The sequence below is a fragment of the Thermobia domestica genome, chromosome 4 (genome assembly GCF_964235325.1).
Source record: "Thermobia domestica chromosome 4, izTheDome1.hap1.1, whole genome shotgun sequence".
In the NCBI taxonomy this organism is placed as follows: Eukaryota; Metazoa; Arthropoda; class Insecta; order Zygentoma; family Lepismatidae; genus Thermobia; species Thermobia domestica.
In genome coordinates this window covers 314,609,150-314,623,661 of record NC_137457.1, presented here as the reverse complement: position 1 = coordinate 314,623,661, position 14,512 = coordinate 314,609,150, and the positions used below count along the sequence as shown (strand labels likewise).

Sequence of the window (14,512 nt, the reverse complement as noted above, 5' to 3'; positions counted from 1 at the left end):
CCCAAAGAATTCTATGCCGCAGGAATACGGGCACTCCCACACCGACGGGACAAGTGTATACGTATACATGGGGAGTACCTTGAAAAACAATAGTAATTGATTCACATGTTGTCTTCTCTATGTAATAGAGAGAGAGAGAGAGAGAGAGAGAGAAAAGAAATTTTGGTTATAATTTGAACGTCCCTCGTACGAAGAATACAAGGTCACTTAAGATGGAAAAAATAAAATATAGTGCCTGCACAATGTGTAGACAGAAGATTACTCTATTCCTGTAAAACAATCGTCACACATACCTTAATCTCATGTGCATCTGAAGTTCCTGCAAAAGACGATCGAATTTTCCCTTCCTCGAATTCTTTCCTAACCACGATGGAAAGTTAATCTGGCTCTTAAAATGACCCTCCATTAGATCACCTGGTATTACACTTGCAAATATTGCCTGTGGAAATATACAGAAACAAAATAAACATTACACAACAGCTTAAGGAACAAAAATGACGCATGAGTACAAATATTAACTTGGACCAACCGTAAACCTTTGACTACCAACGGCATACATGTTGGGAATTTGTTTTTAGAACATTGTAAAAAAATACATGTTGTCCTCCCATCGGGTCAGATGTGACCAGGAGATTGTTTAGTTTCCAAAACTATGTACAGATGTCAGTAATATCCCACATTAAAGGAGTCGTACATATAAAAGAATGTTCACATTAAAAAAAATTGGTAGTCAAAGGGTTTAATATATGTCTATCATTTAATACTTGCCAAAACTGCCAATGGGAACTTCTTCAGTGGTGTTTCTTAAAGCATGGACTGAAAACTTCAACTTACATCTTATGTCACCAAACATTACAGTATACGCAAATCAAACAAAAAAAGATTTTTCTAAAGCTAAAAATTATATATACAAAACCACAAATACATGACTATTATCAATAAAAGAAGATACATCCTTTAAGTATCTGAATTTTCATAGAACCACTCGGAAACTTTTCTTTGAATTAGTCAAAACTTTCCAGATTGGTACAGATATACTATACGGTTACAACCTTGAGACTATAAAAGTATTATCTGCTTGTGAAGGGGGGCATAGTGGCTCTATTGCAGAACGTTCATCTCTGGTGCTCAGGGTCCCTGGTTCGATCCAAGGCCAAGTATGTTTATGGTGGACAACATCGTATTTGTGACTTTTCTTAAACAAGTCTGGAAGGAATTGGATTACCGAGTTGATGTCCTATAACTATTCTATCAGGCTTTGTATCCACATTGCCAAACTCCGTAATCCGACTGAGCAAGGCTATGTGGTATATGTTTAAAAAAAAAAAAAAAAAAAATCACGTAACAGTTTCAACACAATAACTTTGGCTTCATTAGACTTTCAGTCCTTCTGGCTACTTGAGAGTTGATCACCTCTTATATACTTCCCGGAGATCAACTTTTAATTAGGCTCCGCTCTTCTGCGCAACTGTGCAAGTGAAAGTGGAAAACACAAATGTTAGTTTTTAATGAATGGGTGGGGCCTAATTAAAAGTTGATCTCCGGGAAGTATATAAGAGGCGACCAACTCCCAAGTAGCCAGAAGGACTAGAAGTCTGATGAAAACAAAGTTATTGTGTTGAAACTGTTACGTGATACGTGTTTATATATATATATATATATATATATATATATATATACAAGATGGCCCAAAAGAAGGTATACAGACTATATTGATCAAGTGTGACCTTTTAATTTATTAAGATAATGAATGTATTTGCTTTGGTTTATTCCGAGCTTAGGGTATAAGTGAAAATAAATTAAGAACAGATAAAGAAGAAACTAAATCAATACCTGTATGGACAACAACAAGTAAATGATATAAAATGTCATGACCGATCAGTACGGGACTGTATACCTACTTTTGGGCCGCACTGTATATTATCACGTAGTCTTGCTCAGTCTGGATTGACGAATTGATGTATGCACGGTAACATTTGGACATTTACGGCACATATTAAAGTTTTAAGTAATTTACTTTTTTTTTTAAAAAAATTATACGGAGTTGAAATAGTTCAAATAATTTTGAAACATCCTGTATATAGAGAGCGATTGAACCGCTAATTAAATATAAACCTCTGGCTTTCCCATGCCAATATGTTCTGCGCGACTGAGCACAAAATTCAAAAATGATAGAATGTATGACTGTTCAGAAAACGGACTGGGTACGTAGTGGCTAAAACATTGCCAAAATAGGCCATAAACCCGAAATTTATTATCGGCCCAGTCGTTCGTTTTCCCACACTCTTTATACTATAAAATTAGCTGCCACACAGGAATTGATGGAAAATAAAATTGTTTTTCTTATTCTCCATTTACGTCGGGTAGTTTATTATTATTAAAAATTGGACAAAAGTTTGAAACTATATTAATAAATGTAATAGTTTACCTGAACCGGAAGCAAACTCCATGAATTTCTGCTACGAATTGCTCGATCCACCATGTCACTTATACTTAGCGAATCTGCAGTGCTAGCAACAAGTGCAAGTAACTTGGAGCGATCCCCACTGGAAGAGTAATAACATTTAAAATTCTCAGTGCATGTACTGATACGTACTCCGTTATTATAATTAATCTACACCCTCACTGTAACGGATGGCTTTTTTTGTTGAGTGATGCGTGGTCAGTACGTTGGATTCTTATCACAGTTATTTCTATTTATTACCTATAACAGGGGTTTTCCCCAATTACAATAGGCGTATAATAATAATAATAATAATAATAATAATAATAATAAACAGAAAAGAATAAAGAAGACGTACTACAATAATAAAAAAAATAATGCAATATGTACAGTCACACAGAGAAAATTTTTTGTACAGTACATTATGCTTTTACAATTTATAATTACAAATAAAATTACTATCAATTTTTATTTCCATCTTGCTACTGTAACTGAAACTTCTTACTTGCATTCCAGAAAATTTTAAATGCATTTACACAGATATGTATAAAAAAATAGAAATAAAACCTTTATATGTAATAACATCAGCATTTGATTTAAACTATTTCTTTAATTTTTGATACATATACTTCAAATGGTAAGGAAAAATCAATATTTGAGTTACATTGTATCAGTTCATTATGTTTTTTTACTAAGCCTTGTGACAGGTGAGAACTGCTGAAAATTAGCGCGTAGAGATACCATAATAAAAGGGTAACCTAATACACAATACATCTTTTTTTCACATTAAAACAAAGTGAACCTAGAAAGTAGGGATTATCAATAACACCATTAACAATTTTATAGAGAAAGATACGTTGACCTATTTCTCTTCTGATATATAAGGAAGTGACACCAAATTCTTTTTGTAAAGATTTATAAGAAATTCTTTCACAATACGAGGATTTACTGTATTTTTTATAATAAAAGTTGTAGAAACTTATTTTGCACGCGTTCAAGTTTATCTATATTCATTCTAGTATAAGGAAACCATATTAGGGTAGCATGTTCTAACTTACTTTTGATAAAAACCACTAAATAAATTAGTCAAAGCAAATTCATTTTTCATCACCTGAGTATTTCTGAACATAAATCCTAGTAATTTCAAAGCCTCATTACATATTTTATCAATATGAAATTCTCGGCTGACACTTACCGTTTCTTAATTTGAAGCACTTACCGTTTCTTAATTCGACCAGCTCCTCTATTGTCTGGCAAAGATAACTCAGCACAGAAAATTCTGCGACTTTCAAAGAATTAAACTCACGACTCCGATTACCAGGACACGTGCACTAACTATTTGACAGCAAATATGACCACAAAAGCATTACGAAAAGTAAATCAGTACGCTTGCAAATTATTGTAGATTATTCCGCACTATAAAAGGACACCTCCAAGTACTGTGAGAGTTGCTGATGTTAAAAATACATTCAAAATTATATGAAACAAAAAGTAGCAGTATCATGTGTACACCACGTCAAAGAGTTTGGTTTGTATTTATCGTGACATTTTATCGATGAATATTGAAACCGGAAGTGGTAGTAACTTCTACCACTTTCGGATTAAGCTGACAAAGAAAAAGAAAAGAAAGAAAAAAATGAAATGAAATCTTTGAGTTTTACGTCCCACGGTTATGACGGTTAGGCTAAAGGAGACGGTGATGATGAGTAATGAATGAAATGGTGGAATGAAGAAAGTGGGAGGAAACGGGAGAACCCCGAGAAAACCCACACACACGGGAGAAAGAAAAAAATCAGCAGGTTATTCAAACGGAAGTATACGAGAAAATGACACTGCAAACGTACACATGCTATATGAAGAAACCTAGAATATCCTCGGAGTTTGCTAATTATGCTGTATTGTTGATATCGTAAGGATCCAAGCGAACAGCTTATTGAACTGGCAACGTTGCTTCTTCACTTAACATAGGGCACCTTACCAGTGTGGCTTATGCGATTCGAAAAATTCCGAAATTTTAGATTGAAAACTACCTATTTACAACAACTTTATTTTTTTCTTTTTAATTTTCATATCTTGACTCATAAAGGAGTTGGCCCATGGCTATAGACGTTTGATACACCTTGTATTAGGTACTTACCTTGCAGCATGAGGTGATACACTAAGATAGTTCTCCTGAACAAATAACGGCCCAATGCTATAATCGTGAAAGAACAAGTCGGATTTGTCCTGAATAGACATGGATTTATGATCTTCTGCTGAGAAAACTTTTCTAACAACATCCCATGGACCCTTAAAAAAAGAAAAGAAAAATGAAAAAAGAATATGCACTAACATTTCTTAAAGCCAAAACACAGTATTTGTCAAGGCCCTAATTAACGAAACATTTAGAACGAAGAAAAAAGAATAATTTTTGCGCAAGCGTACAATGCTTCTCTCATAGCAAGATGCTTGATTGCGTGTATCAACAAGCAATAAGTGACATACAGGGTGTCTCAGAAGTCCCCTGATACAGGGTAACTTCGTTATTATCAGAGCTACAACAAAATGTAAGAGGGCAAATCGTCTCCAAATATGACGTTTTCAATCTAAAGTGAAGGATTTTTTTTAAATCGGACGAGCCGTTTGGGCTGTACACTCTTTATGCTCCAATGTTAAATGAAAATGCAACGTTGCGATTTACCTGGATCCTCAACATACTGTGAATGAAGTTACTGTCTGTTATGCTAACGTGTTGATGGCCAGCCCCCATTCACCATACTGTTACAAAATTTGTTCACCTCCTATCCCGTCTTTTTCGACCCCAGTCCCAGGCAAATGGCTATGTTGCATTTTCATTTTAACATTGGGCGCATAAAAAGTGTATAGACCACACGTCTCGTCCGGTTTTAAAAAATTCCTTCACTTTAGATTGAAAACGTCATATTTGGAGACTGTTTTCCCTCTTACATTTTGTTGTAACTCTGATAATAATGAAGTTACCCTGTGTTAGGGGACTTTTGAGACACCCTGTATTGAGTAATTCTGATTTTAGATCATGTGAAGTATACGTTACTCACTATTTTACTTGTTATACAGAGTTACAACGAATAACTAGATCTGTGTCACATATATAGTATAGTTTTTTTTTTCTTGGTATGCTAGATTAATATTAGTGTAAAGCGTTTTCCTGCATTTTCCCGGAAAATTTTCCGTTCTTAACGAAACTATTATATGATTAACCCTCGCACTACGAACAGGAAGGAGGTACTTTGTGCCCACCACAGTATGCTTTTTGTAATTACTCTTCTAATGGTTTCTTTAACATGGTTGAAATAAAGAAAGAAAGAAAGAACGAAAGAAAGAAAGAACGAAAAAAGAAAGAACGAAAGAAAAAAAGAAAAAAAGAAAGAACGAAAGAAAAAGAAAAAAAAGAAAGAAAGAAAGAAAGAAAGAAAGAACGAAAGAAAGAAAAAAGAAAGAAAGAAAAAAGAAAGAACGAAAGAAAAAAAAGAAAGAAAGAAAGAAAGAAAGAAAGAAAGAAAAAAAGAAAGAAAGAACGAACGAAAAAAGAAAGAAAGAAAAAAGAAAGAAAGAAAGAAAAAAGAAAGAACGAAAGAAAAAAAGAAAGAAAGAAAGAAAGAAAGAACGAAAAAAGAAAGAACGAAAGAAAAAAAAGAAAGGAAGAAAGAAAGAACGAAAGAAAAAAAAAGAAAGAACGAAAGAAAAAGGAAAAAAGAAAGAAAGAAAGAAAGAAAGAACGAAAGAAAGAAAGAACGAAAAAAGAAAGAAAGAAAAAAGAAAGAAAGAAAGAAAAAGAAAGAAAGAAAGAAAAGAAAGAAAGAAAGAAAGAAAGAAAGAAAGAAAGAAAGAAAGAAAGAAAGAAAGAAAGAAAGAAAGAAAGAAAGAAAGAAATGAAATGAAATGAAATCTTTCAGTTTTACGTCCCATGGTTATGCCGGTTAGGCTAAAGGAGACGGTGATAATGAGTAATGAATGAAATTGTGGAATGAAGAAAGTGGGAGGAAACGGGAGAATCCCGAGAAAACCCACACACACGGTGTTTGTCCACCACAAAGTTCACTTGGCGGGAAAGAAAGAAAGAAAGCAATAAATTAATTAATTAATTGCTCAACACGTTTAGCTAAAGCAAATATCTTACAATGGTGCAAATTAAACGTTAGTGTGTCTCATAAATGAGATATTTTAAGTTGGAGCGAAAAAAGTCAACCCCCTCCCCTTCCCGTTGATAGAAAATTTGACTGAAGTTTAGAAGTGTCACTCCTAGATGGCAGTATAATAAATAAATGAATCCCGCCTTTTCTGAATTTGGCGGTTAGTGTTATCCCGTGTACTGTTCACTTGAGTCACTGTATTAGTGTGTCTCATAAATTTGCTATTTCAAGTTGGTAGGCACAAAGGAGATGTGACTGAAGTTTAGAAGTGTCACTCCTAGATGGCAGTATAATAAATAAATGAATCCCGCCTTTTCTGAATTTGGCGGTTAGTGTTATCCCGTGTACTGTTCACTTCAGTCACTGTATTAGCGTGTCTCATAAATGTGCTATTTTAAGTTGGTAAGCACAAAGTTCTGCGACCCCCTCCCCTCCCGTTGGAAGGAGATGTGACTGACATTTAGTAGAGTCACACCTAGATGGCAGTATAAGAAATAGCTGTCAGTCTTATTCCGTGAAGTGTCCACTTCAGTCACTGTAGATTTTTGTAAGAGTTTTTAATTTGTTTCTTTTGCGAGGTATATTTAATCTTAACAGGTGTATACAAAATGACCCCCCCCCCTGGTAGTAAGCGTTACAAAATTACCTAAATAATGCGAGGGTTATGAATTCAGATTTTTATTAAATAAACTCTAGCTTTCATATCCAAGGATCGTTCAATAAATAATCAGAAAAAACGTGTAAAATAAATTTAAAATACGATCTGATTGTTAAGACTATGTTATGCATGAGAAGTCACAGAACATGTTTTTAACTGTCTTTCTTTCAACAAATATCAGAGGAAAAATGGTTGGGGGATATCAAGAAATGTTTTTCCCGTATGGATTCAGCACCCCAAGAATAGGTTATATCTCCTCCGCTAACCATCTATTCAAACCGGAAGTGGTACACTTTAACAACTTCCGGTTTCAACGTTTCTCACCATAAAACAAGAACGACATAGAAGAAATAGCGACAAGCATTTTTTTGAATCGATTTAGCATCTCAAGGGAAGACACAATCTTCATCAGCATATCTCTACGAAAACCGGAAGTGGTAGAAATTTACTAACTTCCGGTTTCACTATTGATCTCCACAGAGCAGAAATGGTAAGAGAAAGCTACGAGTGGTTTCCTGGAATCGATGCAGCATCCCAACAATAGGTCACATCTATTCCGTTAACCCTCTAGTCAAACCAGCCGGAAGTGGTAGAAATTAACCAATTCCTGCTTCAACGTTGATCGCTATAAAACAAATACAGTAATATACAGGGTACAGTATATATATATACTGTAAATATATATATATATATAAAACCCTTGATGTATTTTGCTAAAAAATGACACCAAAACCATGTCTGTAAGATAAATGAATAAATCAAATATGAGTTTTCAAATTTGTAAAGTCATTTTTGATACATCCTAGCCACAAATGGTTATTTGGAATCTATTCAGTGTTTGAAGGAAAGATAATAACTTCACCCAGATCTCTATTAAAACCGAGAGTGGTAGACATATACCACTACTTCCGGCTTCAATAGAGATCTCCACAGAACAAAGGCGGTTCGAGACAGCGACAAATGGTCTTTCGGAATCGATTTAACACCCCAAGAATAGTTGAGTTGAGTTTAACGTCCCGTTTAGCAGCAAGGCTATATGAGATGTGGACCTACTGATTAACGTAGAATCCGAACCACATGAGCTCCGGTCGGGGATCAAATCAGGGTCTCGCACGCCAAAGGCGCGTACGTTAACCGCTTAGTCACGACGGAGCTCCGTCCCATGAATAGGTTTCATCTTATTTGTCAGTCGTAACTTAATTCTCAGTCAGCTGGAAATTCATTTCGCAGCATCACACCTAAAGCCAACAAGAAGTGAAGAAATTTAGGTTGATTAGAAGTCGTAATGACGTAACTATACGTAGTCAAAAATAAATGTTCAATCAGATAAATCTTCCACAAAAATACAGTGTGTTAAATCTGCCGCGTTGGAAAATAAGTGTTTACAACAGCCACAAAAAGTGAATTTAGTGGCAACCAGATTAAAGTAACAAAATTAAAAGGCATATTATGAAATGCCACACAAATTGTTACACTTGAACAATAGTCTTTTCATTAAAACAAACAGTGAATGAACTATTACATACAGGGACAGTAATTAACGGTAACTGAAAACCAAAGTGTTTTTTTTTTCTTTCTTTCTTTCTTATCTGGTTGAACATTTATTTTTGACTATGTATACTTAGTCTATGTATGTCACTACGACTTCTAATCAAACTAAAAATTCTTCACTTCTTGTTGGTTTTAGATATGATGATACGAAATTAATTTTCAACTGACTGAGAATAAGTTACGACTGACAAATGTCATTGTGGAATTCCACTGAAATTGTTAAACAGAACAAGTAGTCTTTTTATAAATGATGGAAGACGACTGTCAAATGCAGTGACAAAAATTGGAGATGACTGAAAACCGAAATTAAGTCAACAGAGCACTCTGTATAAACTGTTCTTTATAAGGAAATTAAAACTATAAAAGGAGTTTGACTTGATTTGATTTTGAGTTTAGCGTCCCGTTCATTAGTGAGGTTATATGAGACGTGGAACCTACAGTTTAACGTGAGATCCGAACCACAAGAGCTCCCGCCGGGAATCGAACCCTGGTTTCCCATGCTAAAGGCGCGTACGCTAATCGCTTAGCCAGGAGGGAGCTCATGTAAGAGTAAGGATCTGGTAACGCAGTAAAAGAAAGAAAAAAAATGTTAATGACAAAGTTCCCAGCGAGGAAGGAAATATTCAATTAAAGGAACAAATATGGGAGGCACAAACCACGTTTCTTATTCACTTCTTCCCTAATACACCCGCTGATTAGTGTTCTTCCGTTGTTTCTTCTGTGATTCTCAGTATATATATATATTGCCTGCCTTTCAAATTAGTTTACATTAAATGTTAATCTATGCTGGTTAATACGAGGGTCATTTTAAAAGTCTTGCACACAGCGCATGCGCGACTGAGTGGTGTGACAAAGTTCAATTTTATGTCAGTTGTGAGTCAGAGTTTGCGCTTGACGGTTGTGTCTGTGTTCGCTGGTTCGCGTGGCTATGTTGTGAGAAACAGCGTTAAAACGGAAGGTGAACCTGACTCATGTCGGATTACACATAGTGACCAGCGTTCCTATATCAAAATCGGAACTCTACGTGAAAAAAAAAATACTACTGAAATTTACAAGGCTTTGCGAGAGGTTTGTGGAAATAGTGTAGTGGATCGTAGCACTGTTATCACGGTGGTCAGCTCGTTTCCGAGAAGGTCGTATACGCAATGTGGACAACCCAAGAATTGAAAGACCGTCAACTGCAACATACTACACCTCTGAGATTATTGTGAAAGACACTTTGAGAGGATCGACGAAAAACATGTGAGAAAATTACATATGAGGCCAGAATGTCTGTCACTTCAGTTTACAGAATCATTACTGAAAAGTTAAAATGAGAAAAATCGCTGCCAGATGGGCTCCGCGTAATCTGAGTGAACAGCAAAAAGCATGTCACAACAGAATCGGGAAATACTTCCCCACCCACCATATAGTCCTGATTTGAGCCCACCAGACTAATTTGTTTTCCAAATTGAAGGAAACCTCCGTGGGAAACGTTTCGATACAATTGACGACGCTTCCAGTGATGTGACCCGAGTGATCAAACAGCTCAAAAATGAAGGTGCCCTATCCGGAATACAGAATTTATCAAAACGTTGGGAAGCTGTCATAAGCAAGAATGGAGATTATATTGACGGTCTGTAAAGGTATTTTGTACAATAAATTATTTACTTTCAAAATATCTTTCACTATGCAGAACCTTTGATGACCCTTGTATTTGTATCAGTAGTACTGTAACATTTGTAATAGTAACAGTATTAACGTATTTGTAGTTAGTGACATTTAGATGTTTATACTCAACTAAAATGTCCTCCCTATTTTTAACCACCATTTATGACCAAGTAGTAAGGTTAGCCTTTTGAAGTACATACCAATCTGAGATCCTTTTTGGCCTTCTGTGCATCCTTTTTAACTTGCTCAGCAGTTAAATCTTCGGTTTTTGTCCACAGAGACAAATGGTGTAAAATTTGCCTCAAATCCTGATTGGCACCGATTATAACATCTGTTAAGGCTTCCGGCTTAATCTTCAACCCTTCCTTGAAACATATAGACATTAACGATGCCTGCAACAAAAAATATCAATTAACATGTCATATGGTTCTTAATTATATATTCCTAATTTATTCCTAAAGCTTTATAGGGTATTTTTGAAATATTCTGTATATACTGTATTAGCTACCTCGATTAAAACAGAAAACCTGTAGAATGGTATGATATGAGTATACTGAAACAAAACCTATAACACCTCTGGTGCATGGGGTCTCGGGTTCAAACCCTGCTCCCGCCAAGTGAACTTTGTGGTGGACAAACACCGTGTGCGTGGGTTTTCTCGGGGTTCTCCCGTTTCCTCCCACTTTCTTCATTCCACCATTTCGTTCATTTCTCATCATCACCGCCTCCTTTAGCTTAACCGGCATAACCGTGGGACGTAAAACTCAAAGATTTCATTTCATTTTCAAAACCTATAACATCAATCTTTTCAATACCTGGTTGGAATATTTTTGAAATTCAGTTTTATTTGATCCAAGCTTGTTCATTGCCAGGATGTAGGTTACACATATAAATTATATAGAACGTAACTAGCAGAATACCCGTTTTTCGCACGAGAAGAATAAGGTATACTCAAAATATTTAAATGATATATTTTTTCTTTTTTCAGATTTTAAAATAGTTGTTGATGCAAATTCAATTTCACTGGTGTAAACGCCCCCTTATTCATTTTTTTCACTTATGGGTCATAAAACCAGCCTATCTCAAGTACGGTACATAGGGAATATTTAAACTTTCAAGGGAGTACTCCTAATAGTTTCAGAGAACTAGAAAATTAGATAAATAAATAAATGAAACGAAACGATCAGGCCTCCATTCCTTGAAAAATGAAATGAAATCTTTAAGTGTTACGTCCCACGGTTATGCCGGTTAGGCTAAAGGGGACAGCGATGATGAAAAATAAATGAAATGGTGGAATGAAGAAAGTGGGAGGAAACCGTAGAATCCCGAGAAAACCCACGAGCACGGTGTTTGTCCACCACAAAGCCCACACGGCGCGAGCTGGGATCGAACCAACATCCACTTCTTCTTTTAGAGGCCGCATTTCATAAAATTTTGTCTTATCTGCAGCCAAGGTGCAAGAAGACTATTACTAAAAAATTATTACGACTAATAATTTTGAAGATCTGGACAACGGACTTCAAGACCACTCCCTCCCCCCCCCCCCTCCCAGGGATCGCATTTCACTAAACCTCGTTTTATCTACAATCCACGGAACAAGAACAATGTTTTGCACAATGTCAACGTTCTACGTCTAACAGTTTTGAAGGTCTGATGATGAATGAATCGGTGTGGCCTTACTCTTTTACATACATCTGGTGTTCTAAAACTCACGCCCGTGGTCAGCTTAGAACGATGCTAGAGACGAAAAGAAGACAAAAACGTAATATGGCATTTTACCTCCAATGTCTTACTTCGGCGGCAGGGCCCGGAAAAATATGACGATGAGACAGCACCATACAGCACATGGCAACGAAGGTGTCGAACAGAAAGAGATTGCCTTTGTTCTGGGTGAAACAGAGGTAACATGAGTGGCTACCAACCATGCAATCCATATTTTATGCGAGTACAATCTCACATGTCATGGTGGAGATATTGTTTGGCAACTGCAGTCACTATGTTCTAGTGTACCAATATCGGGACTCGAACAGGACTCAAGCACATTGAATATGAGCCTCCTAACTGTTTGAGTCGCGAGAAATGCACATATCACGCATATATATGTAAACTTTTTGTGTTTGTAAGAACATCTTCAACCGTATCTCCATTTTGAAGCACAAATTAAACATATTTATATGGTAGGTCAGTCTGCTTGTTCCTATTTTTACGCATCATTCGTACTTCGTTTCGTTTCTCCTTGTTCCCGCTTACATTCACCTTAACGTTTTCAACAGTTAAAAAATCCTAGTAGTGGGATATGAACATGGATCGTCTGGTTGATAGTCACACATGTTACCTCTACCCCAAGCCGCGTAACGCAACCTCTTGTCTTGTCACTTCTGTTGTCATGTGCCGTGAGGTGTCGCAACATCGTCATATTTTTACCGAGCCCTACCGCCGAAATCAGGCCCCAGAGGTTAAACATCATCATCTTAGCTCTAGCATCACCCCTAGTGAATGGCTATAAGTTCTAGAACACTCGATATAGATTACAAATGGGTCATTTGTATTGTTTTACCTAACTCTTATTCCAAACTTTGCAGTAGCACTGAATTTGCATATATATTATTGTTAATAATTCATTCCTTTGTTTTTCAACAATAAAACGGTTGCTTGAGATTGTCTCCTATTGTAAATAAAATGCTTTCCATTTCTCTTTCATCAGAATAGCTAACAAAATTACAGGCGTCCTAGTCATAATTCAAGACTGCTTAATGATCTCTCCTTGAGAAATATACATGAGTCTCTGCTTTACAAGAGAGAAATATTGTAAGTGGGTGCCTTTAAGTTGGTTTTAGGAAGGAAATGGTCGCCTTGGAATAAATCTCTCTCTGCAGGAAATCTTCAAGAAGAATGAAAAAGACAATACTACATTGTTTTCTTCTCAAACCAGTTAAGACCCCGGGAGAGGAAAGCAGATTTCATTAACTAAATGAATGAAGATTATAAAACGTGCGTTTACTGCACGCTGAATGTTAAAGATACCAAAACCAGATGAAAAGACAGTATACAATATAAAATGTAGGTAAAGCTTATTCAGAAACTCAATTGAAACAGATGATTCATTATAATTAGTAAGTAGCCCATCCTTTAATTACAGAGGCTAATGGGCTATTGTGACAGTCCGCCTCTCTACCATTTGTTGTGTTCTATATGACTATTAACACATTAACACATTTGATAACTAGCTCAAAGCGCACTTTCCATTGAAGAAGACTTCTTTACAGGTGTACAAGGAATAGTTTATTCCTCTTCTGCTGCGACATTTTTCAGAGGCCGGAAATTGTGAACACCTTACAAGAAGAAAGGAGGTGTTTCAGAAGTCCAAAGTTGCAGTAATTCTTTGGGCTAGCATTGAGGTTTTTCACTGGGCTTGTGATAGGAATAACACGAATCTCGGTTATAGTTTGCATCCTCCGTAGAATGTCCGAGATGATTTGGCTGTGCGACCGGAAGCCTTGTCTTGATGTAGTTCTACCTGACTGGTGTCCGCTGGTGATCTCGTTTTTGCATCAGTGATAATATCCGTTGAAACAGGTTTTTCATAATATGCAACATTGATTTTCACATTGTTGTCAACGCGACGTGGCTTTAGTTTTTTCCTGGAACAAATTCAGCCACTATCATGAAACCGTGTTGGTAACTCTCGGTGTACTGACAAACAAAACTGCTTTAATCTTTTGCATCGACACTTCTATACAGAATTGTTCGAATATTCCCACACTTATCAGACCCTCACGCCTCGTCTATGGTGTCTAGAAACTTTCAACAATCAATCACGAGGTGAGGCTTATACAACTTTTTCGTTACATGACTGCCTTTCAGTGCACGAACATTCGCCTGATGGACCACTTGAGACTTAACTTTACGTAAATAACATGCTAAGTGGTTAACTGGAACACATGGAAACGTATGACCATACCACAATGTATCGGTGGATTCTCCGACGCTGTCAATATCTTAATTCGACACAGTACCTGTGGTGCCAGTTTCATTGGGAGTCGTTTCGGATATAGTACT

General features: G+C 36.3%; 1 protein-coding gene across 1 annotated transcript in view; it reads right to left on the bottom strand.

Moving 5' to 3' along the window:
- Positions 1–14,512, bottom strand: part of Gnf1 (germ line transcription factor 1) — a 61,906-nt gene that overhangs the window by 6,932 nt on the left and 40,462 nt on the right. Inside the window, exons 10-13 of the mRNA XM_081756540.1 lie at positions 10,654–10,845; positions 4,581–4,732; positions 2,429–2,546; positions 294–439 (exon numbers count right to left, since the gene is read on the bottom strand). Of these exons, the coding sequence (XP_081612666.1) occupies positions 294–439; positions 2,429–2,546; positions 4,581–4,732; positions 10,654–10,845 (608 nt within the window). The remainder of the gene's footprint in view (positions 1–293; positions 440–2,428; positions 2,547–4,580; positions 4,733–10,653; positions 10,846–14,512) is intronic.